Source organism: Cydia strobilella, chromosome 26, assembly GCF_947568885.1.
Source record: "Cydia strobilella chromosome 26, ilCydStro3.1, whole genome shotgun sequence".
Lineage (NCBI taxonomy): Eukaryota > Metazoa > Arthropoda > Insecta > Lepidoptera > Tortricidae > Cydia > Cydia strobilella.
The window spans coordinates 679,858-696,262 of NC_086066.1; the positions used below are offsets into that span (position 1 = coordinate 679,858).

General features: G+C 38.8%; 1 protein-coding gene across 1 annotated transcript; it reads left to right on the forward strand.

The window, feature by feature from the left end:
* Window positions 1–281: 281 nt before the first annotated feature.
* LOC134753013 (zinc finger protein ZFP2-like) lies at window positions 282–12,733 on the forward strand. Its single transcript, XM_063688774.1, has 10 exons — window positions 282–1,173; window positions 2,897–3,022; window positions 3,640–3,767; window positions 4,360–4,434; window positions 6,142–6,271; window positions 7,803–8,000; window positions 9,901–10,065; window positions 11,254–11,358; window positions 12,263–12,361; window positions 12,539–12,733. Exons 1-10 carry the CDS (start codon window positions 778–780, stop codon window positions 12,731–12,733), a joined length of 1,617 nt encoding a protein of 538 aa, XP_063544844.1. The 5' UTR covers window positions 282–777.
* Window positions 12,734–16,405: the final 3,672 nt, after the last annotated feature.

Genomic DNA, 16,405 nt, shown 5'->3' on the forward strand with positions numbered 1-16,405 from the left:
ATTCGCAAATTAACTTCTACCAACCAATTCCTGGACCTAACTTTAACTGAAATCCAAACCATAGAATGTATAGATATAGCATCCGCTGAAACAGCCATAGAATGTATTGATGTAACATCAGCTAACACCATAGTAGATATACCGCCAACTGACACAACCATAGCTTGTATAAATACTACAGATATAAACCTCCCACTAAATTATATTGACCCAGAGGATATAAATATAAACCTTGAACCAAATGATACTACAGATATAGACCTCCCACTAAATGATATTGACCCAGAGGATATAAATATAAACCTTGAACCAAATGATACTACAGATATAGATCTCCCACTAAATGATATTGACCCAGAGGATATAAATATAATCCTTGAACCAAATTTTAACTATGCTGATGTTGAAGATGCTATAAGGAGAAGCAATCCAAAAGTGAAATTTAATAAATCAAAAGAAGGATACAATAATCAAAAGCCGGTTCATAATATTAGCAACAATAAAATTCTTAAAACAAATGTGAAATCTGTTGTAAAGAAAACTGATAAAAAAATATCATATGAAAACCTAAATCAAGTATTGAATGCCAATGATGACCTCCGTAAACCAAGTGTAAAACTTGATCAAACAGATAGTATTATAGAAAAAAATGATTCAAAAACGAAAGTTGAAAAGCAGAATAGTAAAAAACGTAAAATTCAAAAACCGAATGTGAAATTTGTTGGAGTAGATGGAATAATAAAGAAAACTGATTCTAAAGTTGAATATGAGAACCAGATGCAGGTTCTTAATATAAGTAAAGATAAACTGCAATATATTAAAAGGAGAATGAGAACCATTGGGCATAGTATTAAGAAAAAGATGAAAACTGCAATTGGGGAAAATAGTGGTGTCAGTATTCCAAGAGATATTAAGATAAATATTAAAACTAAAAATAATGTTCAAGTAAATGGCGTCAGTAATGTAAACATTATAAGAATGCCAATAAAAGTGAGACAAGAAATGAGAAAGACTGCTGCATTTAAGAAGATAGATATGAAAATGATGATGAAATCAAAGAAACTTATACGGCGTTATAAAATAAGAAGGAATCCGGAGAATAATTATTTGCCGGCGGTTGACTTTGCTAAATTTGAGAGTGACTATAATGTGAAAATTGTGACTTTGAGCAAGGTGAGAATCACTCAGTCTATGCTAACTGTGCGCCGATTAAGTAGAAACAAATATAAACATTGTATATCAAACATTAATAACGGGTCACTCACGTATTTTAAGTCGAAAGACGCTCGACATGTTTCACTCCGTGAGTGACCCGTTATTAATATGTTTAATATGTGTTTGTCTGACGGAAGTTTTGTAAATAAACATTATATTTTCATAATTTTTTTACATAGACAAGGTATTACTGCAATGTTCTGCCACCAGAGTGTAGCACTAGCCCGTTCAGTAAACCATAGAGTAACTTTTACATACTGTGCCTTTAACAGTTTTTTGACAAGTTTTCAGAGTTTCATGCATCAAGGCGGGAAACGCGGATCCGAAATTTCGCTATCTGCCTCTTTATCGCTCGAATATGCAAGATTGACAGAGATGTTAGATAAAGAAATTTCGATTTTCTTGTTTCGCGATAGACCCTCAGATTGTGGTAGTGGCGCCCTCTACGCAGAGTTTCGCGTAATATTCCCTATAGTAAGACCGCTTTCTGTTCAAACAGTCAGCATTTTCCTCCCTAGATCTTAATTTTATAGAAAATATTTTACACAATTTTATTGTATACTCCTACGATAGGGTACTAACCATAGCTGCCCATGCATATGCCCCTTTGTTTTACTTTATCCGGTTTTTTTTATTTTTATGTCTTAATTGCAAGCTAAAAACAAATATGAAGAACTTTAGAAGAGTGGAGGAGACTGGACAGGCCTACGCCGCAGCGACTTCCATAAATAATTATTAAATTAAATTAATTAATTTACATTAATGAAATGCATGAAATAGTTATATGACAATATTTATTATTTATTTTAGTATCACTGCATCAATATCAATCAAATTTATTTAAATTTTAATTAAATTATAACATGTTAAAATAAAGTTAATTAATTATTAACCTAATGTTAGAGAAATTCATATTTATGGTATAATAAAGGCTTTTTTTATTTTATTACTTATGTTATTAAAATCGATAAAAATTATATGTAGGGGCGTAGCGGAGGTTATATCAAATATTATCTGTAATGTAAAAACTACCGTATAAATAACTTCTGTAATGTTAATATCCAGAGAGCAGAGAGTAAAATGGGGACTATTTATGGAGAAGCTGTTACGTGACTTCGTACTCTTTCCTCTTAAGCGAAATATTGCTGTTTTATATAGTTTTGCTAATAATTAATTACTAGTATGAAATTATCCGGGTCTGGATCCGGATCCGCGGATCTTCCCATACATTTCAGACCCGTCGTGCAAACCCTAGTAATGAGGGCTACCGTTTTGTGCTCACCAGTTGGCGCCACTGTAGATATAGGTCCCGAAAACAGATCTCAAAATTCTTCTATGTTTATTTTTATAAAATCAATACGTTCTAATATACACAAAAGTACTTTAACGTCTAAATGTGCCATTTTATCGACCTGTTTAATTTTGCATATATTTTAGTTGGCACTTTTTTTAAACCACCAACATTTATTGAGCTATATCGATTGTTTACCATGATTAATCAAAGATGGACAAAGATTTACCACAATTATAAATAAGGAGTGAAAATTCCCGATAGAAAAGCTTGAAACCCCTAAAACTTCTATGCATTTGACATTTTGAAAGACCTCCATCTACACTAGCGCCCCTAGCGGCGAAATTAAACGCGGTAGCCCTCATTACTGTAAAAAGTTGGTATATGCAGGAAGAGCAACTGGAGGAAATCGCCTTGCGTAAGAAGTCCCGGAAGCACTCGTACCAGTGTGAGGCCTGCGGAAAAGGGTTCAACATGGAGCCAGCATACAACAACCACAAAAATAGACACAATCCTGTAAGTATCATTAATATCGTGGGGACTAGAGCCCAAGCCCTCTCGCGCATGAGAGACTTGTGCAAGTTGTGCATAGCAGTGGGACATATCAAGGATGTTACAAATATTCGCATCCGCAACCGCGGAACTTCCGCATTATCTGCATCGGCATCTGCATAAAATCGATGCGAAGCTTAATGCGGATGCGGATGTGGTCCAGGTAGGTACAGGAACGTGTTAGCGGCGGCGTAAGTGCTAGGTAATTTCGTCATTAGCCAATAGGAATCTCGTTTCGTTTTTGTGACTCGTCGATCGAGCACTTTAGCCTATGACAGACAGCGACAAGAAGTGAAAAGTTTGTTTGGACTTTCGTATAGTAATGCGGTTGTGGGGCACCTATATTCTTGTTCAAATACTAAAAGTTTCGTTTTTTTAAAATAAAAATTGCTAAAGTGTAATATTTGACGTTTTTTATGTGCGTAATCTCGACATCCGCTTCCGCATCCGCGGATGTAAGCCTTTAAAAATCCGCATCTGCATCCGCTTCCGCGGATGTCAAAAAATCGGCATCCGCAGCATCCTTCATACATATATAGGCTGAGTTATGTATTATTATGAAGATGCCATTTTAATTTCAGAGTGAAGGCGCATTTTCTTGCGAGATCTGTTTTATCCGCTTCCGGTTTAATTGCCGTAGCCAGAAACATCAGGACACCCACCGACTGAAGTTCACATGTAACTTTTGCGGCTTCGTGAGCCGGCAGAGGTCAGTTCTGAATCTGAACAGAGAATAGGGATGTTGACATGAATCGCGAATATATAAAATTTTATGTTTTTACCATAGTAATATTAGAATGCTGAAAATCATATTTTGCAAGTGTAAATATGCGTAATAAATTAATTAAAAATAATTAAAAGTATTTAAAACGTGACTGCAAGTGCAAATCGGAGCGCGTGACGTCACGGCGTGAGAAACACAGACAATTTGTACAAACAAGAATGGGTTGAGGAAATCAGTATTATATAATACTAATAATCGATATTCTAAAATCCAGTATCTTGACGACCGGTCTGGCCTAGTGGGTAGTGACCCTGCCTGTGAAGCCGATGGTCCTGGGTTCGAATCCCGGTAAGGGCATTTATTTGTGTGATGAGCACAGATATTTGTTCCTGAGTCATGGGTGTTTTCTATGTATTTAAATATTATATATATCGTTTTCTGAGTACCCATAACACAAGCCTCCTTGGGCTTACCGTGGGACTTAGTCAATCTGTGTATCTAAGAATGTCCTATAATATTTATTTATTTATTATTTATTAGTATCACCCTCGTATAATGAATTAATTCGTTAATTCAGGGATCAAGCCCGGAAACATCACGCCATGCACGAGGGCAAGACGTTTAAGTGTCAACACTGCGAGAAAACTTTCCTGTGAGTAGTCTACATATACCTTTTCACCTCAGCAGCGAAGTGCGACTCAAGTGCGACTTTCCTCACTCCAGGGAGTAAAACAATGTAGCTTTTTAATTTAGTGAAGGCCATGAACTTCATACTACGGTACGGTACGGTACGGTACGGTACGGTGCGGTGCGGTGCGGTACGGTACGGTACGGTCCGGTCCGGTCCGGAGTCCGGTCTCGTATCGTATCGTATTTTATCGTATCGTACATATTATAATACTTTTTTTTTCTGTTTATTCTGTGTAATTCGAAATACATTTTAACCTTTAATATGTTCTCACTACTGAGGTGAAAAATTATGTGTGCAACGCGAGAGCAAAGTTATTTTACATCTCGTGTTTTGAGTCCCTCGCTACGCTCAAGATTCTACCTTAGAATCTTTCGCTTTCTCGGGACTCAAAATAAACACTCGCAAGAAAAACCAACTTTCCTCTCTTGTTGCACTATTTTTTTTTGCTAGCCTATATAAGTGTCCCACTGCTGGGCAAAGGCCTCTCCCCTTGATTTCCACGACTCCCGATTTGGTGTTTCCTCCAGCCAGTTGTTCAGGAAGCTGTCCAGGTCATCCCGCCATCTCCGTTTGGGCCTGCCCCGTCCACGCCTCTCTACCAGCATCCACTTGGTGGCTAAGCTAGCCCACCTCTCTGGATGCATGCGGTAGACGTGGCCGGCCCAGTCCCACTTGAGCCTAGCGGTTTTCTCGCCTACGCCTACGTACCTACCTTACTACCTACATATACCTTACTAGACTTATATTGACCGGGATATAGATATAGTAGTGGTATAGGTGTTGTAGTAGTAGTATAGAGATATAGTAGTGTGAACGCGACCAGGAGTCGTAGCACGCTACGCTTATCACCATGCCTGTCACGTTCTAACAAGTATGTGAGTGCGAAAGTGACGGACTTAGTGATAGGGGAAACCATGCTGCGCGGGCAGACCAACAAGTGTGAATGCGACCGATGGTAACGTTGAAAGCGAACGCAGCCGACGCGCAAGAATGAGGGTAGACCGAGCGCTGTCTACACAACTTTGACACCCACCAGCTATCTTCAGTCACCCGTGAACATGATGCATGTAACTGCGTCGAAATATCTGGAGCTCATAAATAATACAAAAGATAATTACGGTCTATATCCCGGTCAATATAAGTCTAGTAAAACTAACCGTGAATCATTCAGAACTCTAATTACATATACCTTGTCTGTGTTTTTTTATTTTTTTATTTGGCTCTCAAAGGTACAGACAATTGCAGAATGCATTAACTGCTGCTATATTTTAAAAAATCCAAAATAGTCAAACGTAGGGGCATAGCTATAGTTAATATATATCAAGTTGTGTAAAAATATTTTCTATCATGTCAATATCCAGAGAGGAAAATGGGGGCTACGTTTGTATGGAGAAACGGCCTTTCCTCTTAAATTTAATGAATGTAATATGGGTTGCGGACTGCCCCGCTCCCCCCGCCCCCCGGCCCCGCTCCCGCCCCATCAGCGCGCGCAACGAGCGACGAGGCGGGCGGCGCGGGCAGTGCACGACGTACAGCCGCCGCGGACACTCGTGTCGTTCCTGTGGAAGGATTCCATATGAATCCGAAACATGTCGCCAAAAGCGACTAAAAATAATTGAGTGAAACCGTACTGATCTAAATATTTTGTAATTTGGGTTATTCTTATAGCAAAGGCTCGACGTATTTCTCCCACGTACGGCTGGCGCACTCCACGCTGAACGTCACCTGCAACCTGTGCGGGGAAACCTTCATCGGGCCGTTTGGCCTGAAGCAGCATCAGAGGAAGGCTCACACCAAGGTACCATTATTTATTTACAAACATTTTTACTTGAAAGGTTTTCTGGAAGAGATCACTCTTCAGCGATAAATAAATAAATAAAATTCTTTATTTAAGACCATCGGGGATCATTGGGTTAGTAATTACCTTAAATTTAAATAATCTTATCTAAGTGTTCGAACTATATACATAACTATCCTTAATAACTATAACTATACATTTATTTATTTATTACTTCGTGCGTGTATCAAGCAGCAGTTATTCAGATACAGGCAATCAATTCTGTCTGCTAACATTAAACCGCCGCATTATTAAGACCGCCTGTTGCCTACCTCTATCCTTAATCAATTGTTTTCTGTAAGCTGTATCTTTTACTGAGGTGTGCCAGTAAACAGTATTCTATAATTTCCATTTATTCCCTGTTTATTCCCTGATCCCTATAAGACAGGTTTATCTAGTTTAGGGCTCAGGACACTATTCCTAGGCTGTCAATATAATACTCCTAAAAGTTTCATAATCTTCTACTATGTAATAAGCTGCATTTTTGATACATAAATAAACCATTTTTTCATTCTTAGGGTTCCGTACCCAAAGGGTAAAAACGGGACCCTATTACTAAGACTCCGCTGTCCTTCTGTCACCAGGCTGTATCTCATGAACCGTGATAGCTAGACAGTTGAAATTTTCACAGATGATGTATTTCTTTTGCCGCTATTAATAACAACAAATACTAAAAAGCACGGAACCCTCGGTGCGCGAGTCCGACTCGCACTTGGCCGGTTTTTCATTTTCATTTGACAGTCGCGACCAATACAGGGTGCGTACATCGGTTGTCCCTAAAACCAAATCCAAGACTTAAAGGGCTTATAGAACAGCTGACAGGCTACAACATTAAATAAATTTACCCTTATACTTATTTAAACTAAGGACGGGCCCTAGCGTACAAGTTAATAATCAAGATGAAGTACGGGTAGTTCGCAAAACCCGCGCAGCAAGATGTTGATACAATTCCTCGCCAGTCTGCATGTGACCACGAACGTAACATCACGTTCGAAACGTCAGGCCATAAATAAACGTAAGTTTGTACGCGATTAAATCCTGTGTTAGTTTCAAAATTTACCCTTAATGAAAATCTCAAAGTTTTTGAGATATCGGCACTTTTATAAGGATTCTTATGAAAATCTCGGCGTTGGTTTTAAGGACACCCTACATGATGTACGTAAACCAAGGGCCTGACACTCTTTGATAGAGAAAGACAGTCTTATTGCGATTCCTATAAGAGGAAAGAGAAAATAGTGCCATGCTTTGTCCTTATCACCGACCGGGTGGCATCATAGGCGATGGCGAAATACCGAAATTTGTGAGTGAAAGAGAAAAGATCCTATGCTGCCCAAATTTTATATGAATATTCTTTCTCTTACCCCCGGTCGCTCGGTAGCGCGTCTATAACTACTTGTATATACTATGTCTATGTTCTAAACACATAGTTAAGTCAGGTGAATTATTGGCTTAATGAACATCCATTGTAACCAAAACTTAACCTGCGTTTCAGAAACGGCAAGAATTTAAGTGCACTGTCTGCTCAGCCACGTTCCTAAGTATCTTGGCACTGAACAGACACACAGACACGGCCGGCGAGCACACAGACCTGCGGCCGTGCGAGCAGTGCGGCGAGAACTGTGCGAGCGAGGACGCGCTACAGGAACATGTTGGGGAGATGCATCCCGAGGAGTCGTATCGATGTGACAAGGTACTTTCCTTTTTTAGGGTTCTATATATGAAATAGTAGATTGTGTCAGAAGGGAGCAAAATGACATATTTACGGCGAGGGCGTACATTGAATCCTGAGCGTAGTGAGGGATTCAAGTGTTAACACCCAAGGTGGAAATAATTTTGCTACCATGTGACACGTACTGTTTTTCACATCACCTACGAGGAAATTATTACTATTATTCAGTAAGCAGGCAGGCAGTTGTGACAAGATATAGCCTGTATGCAGTTATGTTCCAAGATATTATTTAACCTAAAAAAATTGTATGCACAAAAGAAAAAAATCATGTCCTAGAACAGAAAAGTGCTAGTTTGATCCCTCCTAGCAGGAAAGAAAAGTACCACTTTGATCCCTCCTAGCGGGGAAGAAAAAGCCCTTTTTCGAATAGGTGATGTGAAAAGGTAATTTACTGACGGCACATTACTAAATAAGACTTATTCAACATATCACGTCACGTATTTTAAGTCGAAAACGCTCGACATGTTTCACTCCGTACCGAGGAGCGTCATCAGGAGCTTGCGTCGACGGTGACGGACCGGCGCAGACTAAATAAGACTGTATAGAAAGCTACTTTAAATGTAGTAGTGTAAGCCGTTCGCATAAAAAAACCACAAATCGATATACAGGTTAGCCGTTTGGCGCACGCATACTAGAGGTCAAAACAAATTTTTTGACCCGCAGTTCCTAAAAAAGTTTCCCTTAGGAAGGGAGTGCTGAAGCATTTTTTTATCTGGATGAACCCAAACTTGGTATAATAATATGTAAGTAAGTATGTACATCTTGTAGAGCCTTTGTCTGTGCTTGGCACAGTGGAGGGTGAGTTAGTTGGAGAGCGAAGAACAAAATTCTATCTTGCCAGCATGCAATGGAAAGAAGTATTTTAAATTTAAGAAGAATACAAAAAACAAGAAATATAGACATCCGCAAGAGAACAAAGATAACAGATGCCCTGCAGTTTAGTCTGAAACAAAAGTGGAGCTGGGCAGGTCATGTAGCAAGATATCAGGATCAAAGGTGGACAAATCTTGTAACATAATGGCCAGGCCCAGCTGGAAAGAGAAGAGCGGGAAGGCAAAGAAAAAGATGGGCAGATGACATTGTACAGGCTGCGGGAAAAAAAATGGATGGATGTTGCCACCGACAAAGAGAGGTGGAGACAGATGGAGGAGGCTTATACCCTTGGGGACCACTAATGTGGGATAAAGCTAAATAATAATAATAATAAGTATGTACATATATAATATGTAACTATGTTAATTTGTACGGGTCAAATCTTGCAAGTTAAATTTGACCCACTTCCCGGTTTCCGATGAAGCTGAAAATTTGCATACGTGTGTAAATCGGGTGACAATGCAATAGAACCATCGAGCTGATCTGATGATGGAGACAGGAGGTGGTCATAGGAACTCCGTGATAAAACAACGCATCCTCATTATGTTTGGGTTTTTTAGAATTGTCTCGATGAGTATTAGTTGTATATGGAAAGAAAAGTACAGTCAGCGATAAAACCTTGTACCAAAAATGAAATTTTTGCCAAAAACTTATTATTTTTTTGGGGTCCGTACCCAAAGTGTAAAAACGGGACCCTATTACTAAGACTCCGCTGTCCGTCTGTCTGCCTGTCCGTCTGTCCGTCTGTCTGTCACCAGGCTGTATCTCATCAACCGTGATAGCTAGACATTTGAAATTTTCACAGATGATCTATTTCTGTTGCCGCTATAACAAAAAATACTAAAAACAGAATAAAATAAATATTTAAGTGGGGCTCCCATACAACAAACGTGATTTTTTTGCCGTTTTTTGCGTAATGGTACGGAAACCTTCGTGCGCGAGTCCGACTCGCACTTGGCCGGTTTTTATTTACTTATTTTACTTGCAGTGTGACATCTCGTTCCCGAGCGCGTTGGCGTTGGACACGCACAATCTGCGCAAGCACATCGGGAGGCCTTACTCCCTCCCGGCGAGCATGCGCAAGACCAGCCACGACTACACGCGCCGACAGCAACATGCGCGCGTGTGCGACCAGTGCGGCCGTGTCATGAAGGTAACTAAATATAAAAAAGGCCTATATTTAAAAAAGGCGGTAGTTAATATTTTGTTTGTTTTAATTTTCTGTTTAATAATGTTTGTATTTTTATGTCAATGTAAATTTATTTGTGTGTCGTTGGCGTACGTGTCGTCATTATTTTTATATTAAGCCAGGTCCCCACAGAAAACCAGCGCCACGGTTTGCCGCGGCACTATGCTGAGTGGGGATCCTTTTTGGCGTCCAAATGTTTTTTTGTCTGCATGCTTTTCTTTTTTATGTACTATGTTGTGGCGTCAAATAAATGTATTTTCTTTCTTTCTTTCTAAATTATAAAAAGTCAATAAATTAAAGGGGACATCCATTAATTACATCACACGTTTAGGTATGGGAGGGGGTCAAGAAAATGTGACATGTTGTGACGTGTGTGAAGTCATAATGTAATGATTGTCAGATTATCATTAGTCAGAATTCTGAAACCGTTTACTTTTCAGGATTTTCGTAAGGTTATCCTATAGATAGGTTAGGTTAGGTCTGTTTTATGGCAATCCTGAAAAGTTACGCGTTTCTGAGAAAAACCAAATTATGACTAACGAAAATGGACAAACAATACTTATGACTTAAAACTTTATGGCAAACAATAGACACCCGTTGTGACAAGGGGGAGGGGGGGAGTCTCAAACCTTGTGACGTCACTTTAACTTCACTTGTTTCCAAACATTGTTTAGATTTTTTTGTATTCACTGTACAGTTAATTAAACAATAGGATTTTACTATGATAAATGGTTCTCATTCGTAATTTTTATCCCTAATCGATTTCATGCCATAAAATTACTAATATCGCTTTTTTTTAAAATATTAATTTAATTATTTCTTTTGATTTCGTTGAAGACAAAATTGCCAAATATGTGACGTCACACCAGGTCCTCCCCCTGGTGTGACGTCACATATTAATGTCGAATAGGTGTCCTAATAGACATTCGCGCGATAATCACGTCGCGCCGTCGGGGAGCGGGAGCGGGGGCGGGAGCGGGGGCGGGGGCGGGGTGAGCACCGACAGGACGGCGCGCCTGCGCCCTGCGATGATCGCGTATTCGCATTCTACTACGACACCCAGTTTTTGTTATGGTCGCATCGCTTACTCGCGCGATAATCGCGTAGTCGCGATATATTAGGACAACGCCTTAATATATTGTATTGTAACAGTGTGCAGCCCTCCTCCGGTACCACATTCTGCGGGACCATCAGCACGTGAAGCAGTTCGTCTGCAACGAATGTCCGAAGAGGTTTTTCAGTAAAGCGCAGTTACAGGTATTTATGTAGTAGAATAGACGCATGTTGCAGGAGTATAGTTACTATCATACACCTGCAACATATGCAGGTATAAAGTCCTCAATAGAACTTGCAAGTAATGTAAACAGAGCATTTTACCTTCATTACTTCGTAATCTCGCTCTTTAAAAGGACAACCATGACCTTCTCAACAGTCTATATACTAAAATATTTTATTTATATAATTTTTTTGTTAAATTTAATGTTAATTATTAATATTTCAGGGAAAATAAGTTTCGCAAAAATGTTAGATTATGTGTCAAACGCTAACAAAATATGTCATATTTGTTTACATTATTTGCAAGTTCTATTGACGACGACTTTATAAGGCAACTGTGTCACGAACATAATAATAGTTTTTTTTTTATCTATAGCATAGAGAAATATAAGTAAAGAAAGAGTGTTAACTCCATACACCAGTTAGCCTTATTTCGTAGTCGAGATCTAGATCTCGACGCTAGCGTCAAGTAGCGGAACTCTCAGTACTGCTACTAGACAATAGATGTCGCGGCAAACAAAAAGTCTCATGCTCAACGGTTTTCAGTTAATATTATAACCAGAGTAACCGTAGGAGTTGAAAATAGAGTTCCGGTTACTCTGGTTATAATATTAGCTGAAAATCGTGTTACATATCAAATGAAAGAGCTCATTGTGGGAATCTCAATTTTTTTTTATAATTTTAGGATAAACAGCTTAGAAGTTATTCAAGAAAATAGGCAAAACATGATGATGGGCACAGGATGGGCACTGCGATAAGACAAACCAACGTGATTGTCTTTGTGTTTGTTAGAATTGTCTAAATGAGTATTTGGTTGCCTGTTGAAAGAAAAGTAAAGACGATTTTTTTGTCAAAAAACTTATTGTAGCAAACTTATTGTTTGCAGATTCACATGCGTTCACACACCGGGGAGAGGCCATTCCAGTGCCCCGGGTGCCCGCGCGCCTTCACCTTAAAGAACAACCTCAAGCGACACCACCTAACCGTAAGGCCCCTTTTCATTATGTTTGTAGTTACAAGTGGTAACACACGGAGGAGAGACCGTTCCAGTGCTTCGCGAGCCGCACGCCTTCAGCATGAAGGCCAATCTCAAATGATGGTGGTGTCATTTTCATCCATTGGCCTTTCATCCCTTGGTTAACAATCTACTATTTCTGTACAGGCACACGAAGGCATCCGCCAAAACATCCCGTGCGCCATCTGCGAGCGCGTGTTCACCACCAAGAACTCCATGGCCATGCACGTCAGCACCGTGCACTGCGGCCGCCCGTGGCCGAGGCGAGACCGGAGCCGGACCAAGCGCCCCACAACCACAAACACAAACACAAACATGACACATGACAAAACCACAGATTAAGTAATAACTAGGCATCGTAAACTGCGAGCGAAATCCATTGAAGTACTAGGGTTGTTACTTAGTCAAGTCAAGTCAAAGTACGTCATTTCAATGGATTTCGCTCGCAGTTTACGATACCTGCTTATAACACAGGGCGGACACGCTATACATCAAAAATCACTTGCGTTTCTATGTTTGTACACGCGGCATGCGTCATAGTGTGAGTAAGTTGCCTAAAAACAGTACTGAGCGGTCGGCAAACGGCCGTCAATCTGCTGTCGTGGGGCGAGGGCATGCGAGTCGGGGCGGGGCGGGGCGTGGCCGTTCTGTATGATAATACTATTACTTATTCTGTGGCAATACTACTACCGTACAGAAAATAAACTTCCTACAAAACTAGTGGGGGCGCGGGCACTCCTTTCGGGCAAACTCGGCTCCGTTCGGCTCAGCATTGCTCCGAGCAATTGGGTAGGTAAAGTTTTTTGAAGATAGGCAAATTATATTTTTATCCGATAGTATTCGTCATAACGATCACGGAAATGCAGCTCCTTTATTTTTATTTCGTATTATTTATTAAATATATATTTTTAAGTGACCGAGATGACGTTTGTGAAATTTAACAGCAGATCGCACTAATGCCTGTGCACGTGATTTAATTGATGAGATAGAAAAAAAAACGATGACAACTGTCAGTGTCAGTGTCACTTAGCCTTAGCTGTCATTGCCGAAAAAATAAAAATAACGGCCCAACCTTTCTGTTACCTTGCGTTTTGCGATTTAGTGTTATCATTGAGATTTTTGACGACCTCAGCACGACCCAAGGACTTCTGATTCACCACGACATCTGCGAGTATTTGGACAAAGATTGAATCTACTTTCGACAACTTGGCACTGCTTATTGGACAACGTTTTTTTCCCTTACAACGATTAGGATTGAATTTTGACAACCCTAAATAGCCGAAAAGGATATAATAGTGCCCTACATTAAGTGACAGCATGATTCGTCCCTAAATCGCTGTCAAACTGTGGGTTTGTAGGAAGTGTCCTTTCTGTACGGTAGTACTATTACTTTTTTCAGGGACAAATCACTGTGTCCGTTTCTAATGTATTATACCACTATCTCTTTAGGCTATCTAGGGTTGTCATCTGTCATCTTATCTGTGGTCGTACACGCAAAGGGACGTCAAATTGTGCCAATCCTAATAATTGCTCAGAGCAATGCTGTGCCGAATGGAGCCCAGAATGCCCGAAAGGATCAGTTTCGCCCTGACGAAGCAAATGACACGGCAAAGGCGTGATAAGACATGAGATGTAAATACTTAAAAATACAAATCGGAATATTAAAAGAAAATGTTTCCAGTTGTAAAGACTTCACAAATCGTGTGAAAAAATACTGCATGTACCTTTATTTTTGTATGATAATAAAATTATGTTAAACTTTGACAAGTTGTTTCATTTATTTCAATAAAGTGATGCAACGAATACAAATATTCATGTTCACTAAAATCTACAAATTTAAATCATCAAATTTAAATTGCTTATATATAGTTGTTATGTTTTTCAGAGAACAGTTTTACAGAGAATTTCTGTTTTGCCCTATGATTGACTGCTAGAGAATGCCTTAAGGCATTAAGTCCGTCATTTGTACTTTTTTTTAACTCTGCAATAAAGTTCATATAAATAAATAAATCTACAAGTATATTAAGAAAACCCAAAACCCTTTCTGTCCGCAAAAAATAGGCTATTTGACTAATTTTTGAAAATGGTTTTAATTGATTGTTTATGACTTAATAATTACACTACATTGATATTTCCGTGAAATTTACTGTATTAAATATAAAAAAACAATGTTAAAGTTTATTTATTTTGAACGCGCCTTAAACGCTGTTTTTGCAAAGGGGCTAATCACGTGACACATGTGACGTCACACGCGAGTAGACTCAGTCAATGACCTTAGTAAATCTTATGGTTTATGTGCATTGAATTGATTATTTCACTGTAAAATGGTATATAAATGGTGTATAGTGCCGCAATGTTCAAGTACGACTATAAAAAATCCAGACAAATTGTTTGTTTCCGTTACAACGAATCCCAAAAAAAGAAAAATGTGGTTAAAACTAGCGCGAAGAGACCCAAAGAGCATTTTAGCGCATACAAATGTTTTTATGTGTGAAGACCACTTCGATGTAATTAATATTTAACTGTAAATAAATATGGTAGTTAAAGCAGCGGATTTTGTTGTATTTAACGAAACAAGATCTAGGTATTTAATGTATTACTACATAACCTCATAACATAGCTCTTTCAGCATTAGTAGGTAGTTAGTAGCATACTTTTTCTTTCAAACTAAAGTGCAGTATGGAGATACTATTCTCGTCATCGTATTCTATATATACCTATATATCGTCGTCGTATTCGTATCATCGAAATCGAAATGTTCGTAAATAAACAATTTCTACGGATTCTCAGCTGTTTTTACATTTCTAAGTTCCGCTGCATAGTAATCCGGATTATCTTTAAAGAAAAGTGCAACCATTAATGCGTCTATGTCTGGTATTTTGAAATTCTTATGAATATTGTGCTACTAGATATACGGATAAATCGGAATATATCAGAAAACTGTGGAACAATAACTAAAATTAACTAAATACAAATAAAACAGTAAAACACTCAAGTCAATCAAGAATGTTTACCCGCGTGTGACGTCATCCGAGCGTTGACCAATCACAGAGCGTTCACGTCCCTGATGAAATTTCAAAAAATATTAAATTATTTTCCAAGAACTAAACATAATTTACATTCAAATATAGCGAAATATACTTTATTAGTTTATTATCTTTCAGGATGACAGCAATTCGTTATATATTTTTAATGTTGTCAAATACCCTATTATCCTATTGCCCTTGAGTAAATACAGGTAACAGCATTAACAGCACAGATTATTAACTAGTTACTTCGATTAACAGCGTTGTTCTGTTTTTTTTTGAACATTTATGGCCTGGATGCGAGTCCTTTAAGCCAAGCGTTATTCTGAAAGCGCTCCACACTCATGCGCGAATCATGGCGCGAAGCCGCGAACGCGAGTGTGGAAGGCCCTCGAAGTATAGGGAGCGTCTTGGAGGCTGTAACCAAATGGATCCGCCTTGTCTGTAATTTTCTGTACAAAACAGTCTACCGATTTTTGCGGGGGAGGGGCTAGTCAAATGTATACGTAACGTCAAAATCTCAGAATAATGACTAAAGCATAGAAGTCGGGCAAAAATGCTTCGCAAATATGTATACCCGTACTTTACTTCCTTACGAATTAGATAATGTGCCGAAAAGAGATGCATATATGCTTGTTATTTCTCATTTACGTACGGTGTCATAAGTTTGATAATTTGCTAGGGATGTAACTGTGTCGATTTTTTATATCGATAAATTATGCATAAGTTTATGTGCCGTGTAAAATAATAATCACGAAATTGGCAAATTGATAATAGTCTGGCTAATGAAAGTTGAACCTGAAAAAACGCGGCAATTTCAAGAAATCTGTAGCAGGCGGCTCGTTTAAATGAAATGAAATGCGTGGAATACAAGGATTGCATAACTTTTATAGTTTTTATAATTTTCATATTCTAAAAATCATTAAAAAGTATAAAAATTATGCAATCCTTGGAATCAAAGAGCCGCCTGATATGAGGATTAATGCAT

Coding starts and splice junctions, on each gene's coding strand:
- LOC134753013 (XM_063688774.1), top strand. CDS start 778: ATGCAGGTTCTTAATATAAGTAAAGATAAACTGCAATATATTAAAAGG. Junction 1,174..2,896: donor AAATTGTGACTTTGAGCAAG/GTGAGAATCACT, acceptor TGGTATATGCAG/GAAGAGCAACTGGAGGAAAT. Junction 4,435..6,141: donor CACTGCGAGAAAACTTTCCT/GTGAGTAGTCTA, acceptor TTATTCTTATAG/CAAAGGCTCGACGTATTTCT.